This window comes from Camellia sinensis, chromosome 3, assembly GCF_055761805.1.
Source record: "Camellia sinensis isolate YWXY chromosome 3, ASM5576180v1, whole genome shotgun sequence".
NCBI lineage: Eukaryota > Viridiplantae > Streptophyta > Magnoliopsida > Ericales > Theaceae > Camellia > Camellia sinensis.
The window spans coordinates 200,787,151-200,789,345 of record NC_138963.1 but is presented as its reverse complement, the minus strand read 5'-3'; the positions used below and the strand labels follow the sequence as shown (position 1 = coordinate 200,789,345).

General features: G+C 48.3%; 1 protein-coding gene across 1 annotated transcript; it reads right to left on the bottom strand.

Moving 5' to 3' along the window:
• Nucleotides 1-723: 723 nt before the first annotated feature.
• On the bottom strand, nucleotides 724-1,814 carry SLY1 (F-box family protein). Its single transcript, XM_028250171.2, has one exon. The coding sequence runs from the start codon at nucleotides 1,507-1,509 to the stop codon at nucleotides 949-951; it is 561 nt and encodes a 186-aa protein (XP_028105972.2). The 5' UTR covers nucleotides 1,510-1,814; the 3' UTR covers nucleotides 724-948.
• Nucleotides 1,815-2,195: the final 381 nt, after the last annotated feature.

Here is a 2,195-nt window from a genome sequence, read left to right as displayed (position 1 = left end):
GACTTTTGGCTTTTTTTACAGAATAGAACAAGACAAACACCAATTTCATCTCTCTGTCTCTTTCTTATCCTATGCCATAAAAGCCGAGGCAAGTTCCAGAATAGCATGGGCCCCTACCCAAACAACCACTCTCCATAATGGTTGTGTTGTGTGTGTTTTGTATCGACTCACAAAGCGCATCAACCATAGACGGCACATCATAATCACTCTATTTACCCACCTAAAACCAAACATTTTCGACCTACTTTCCTAACATCTAAACAGAAACACCCACTCGGTGACAGAAGCACATTAATCACCCATCATCTAAAGCAAACATTTTCTCCTTCTTTCCTAACATCCAAACACGAGCATCACTGAGTAACAACAGATTACTCAGACGCATGAGCATTTTCCCCTTACTTTCCTAACATCCGAACACGAGTATCACTGAGTGACAGAGGCGGATTTTTAGTAATAAAATAGGAACCATACAAGGTCCCTCCAATCACTCAATTACCCACCTAAAGCAAACATTTTCTCCTACTTTCCTACTACCCAAACACGAGTATCGCTGAGAGACAGGCGAATTTAGTGTAAAAAACAAGGAACCATAGACGGCCCCTCAATCACTCAATTGCCCACCTAAAGTAAACACTTTTCCCAACTTTCCTAACATATCCAAACACCAGCATCAAAGAGGCGAGTTTAAGTGGGAAAAAAAAATGCACAAATCACATTTAATTACAGAGTTAATACATAATAATATATATTGATGATGTTTCTAATTTTACAACAGAAATCATGAAACGAAGAATCAATCCGTAGTAGTTAGGATACAGATCTAGTTAATTAATACACTCCTGCATAAAAATACCAAGCAAATTATAAATTAAAAAAAAAAAAAAAAAAAACATAAAATTAGAAACACCGTCAAGAGAAAACCCAAAGCTAAATGAGAGGTTAAAATTAAAGTCCTTTGCCTCGATTGTTGAAGTTCATCTTCTCGTAGTAACGAATTGAGAGAAGAGACAGCGACAAGTGAACCTCATCTTTTCCCCAACGAGTTTTGGCGGTGCCGCCGGAGGTAGGTTTCGCCGGAACCACCGAGGGCGGCTTCGGCGGAAAACAAGGCCAAGTCGATGACGACGCGGCGGAGGAGGAAGAGGAAGAAGAGGGTTTGAAGAGGGGCCAGAGGTAGAGGGAGTGGAGGCGGCGGAAGCCGCCGAGGGCGAGGACGACGGCGCGTAGCTGCTGGTTGCCGCAGCCGATGTTGGCCCAGTGCCTGGTGCAGATCAGCTCCCAGAGCCGCTCGTCCTCCGCCGTCTTGTGCCATTGCTTGCTCACGCACGCCGCCGTGGCAAGCGTACGCGCGTCCACGTGCTTCAGAACCTCGTACAGCAAGTTCTCATCCATCAACACAATCGCCGGTTTCTCCGCCGCCTCCGGTTCCTCTTCCGGCTTGATTTTCTTCACCTTCTTGTCGTTTCCGGTGGCCGGATCGTCATCGGTGTCGACTGGTCTCTTCATCTCCGGAGGATCGACCAAGATGTGTAGAGAGAGAGAGAGAGAGAGAGAGAGGGGGGGGGGGGGTTTCCGATCTGGAGAGTTTGGGGTTTTCTCTCTCTAGATCAGTTGGGAAAGAAATGAGAGGTGAGTTCGGGTTGGGTTGATGGACTTTATGGGGGTAGCCACCCGATTTTGATAGTTTTCGATGACGACAAGATTAAAAATTAATGCGTTTCGATTCTTTTCTTCATGGACGAATTTGTCCTTCACTACCATTCCGATTTACTGTTAAACATTGTTTAATGCCGCATTCACCTAAAATTTAGGAGCATCTGATGTTATTATCATAAGGATCCCGGCAGTCGTTTCGGCAGCCCCCAAAACGACGTCGTTTTGGGGGTGTTTTGATTTTTTTTCTTCTTCCTCGTCGAGCTCGACAGAACCAGAGGGGAGGGGAAGGAGAGAGAGGGGGAGGGGAAGAAGAGCCGCCGGTGGGCCGGACTGGAGGGGGCCATAACCAGTGGGGGAGGAGGAGGAGGAGGAGGAGGAGGCGGAGGCGGAGGAGACGGCGGTGCTGCGGTGCTGCGACGGCCGGGGTGAGGCGACGAGCTATGCTGCGACGGCCGACATGAGGCGACGAGCTACGACGGCGACGATCGGACCTCCCCCTCCCTCCTCCCTCTTCTCCCCTCCCCTCCCCTCCCCTC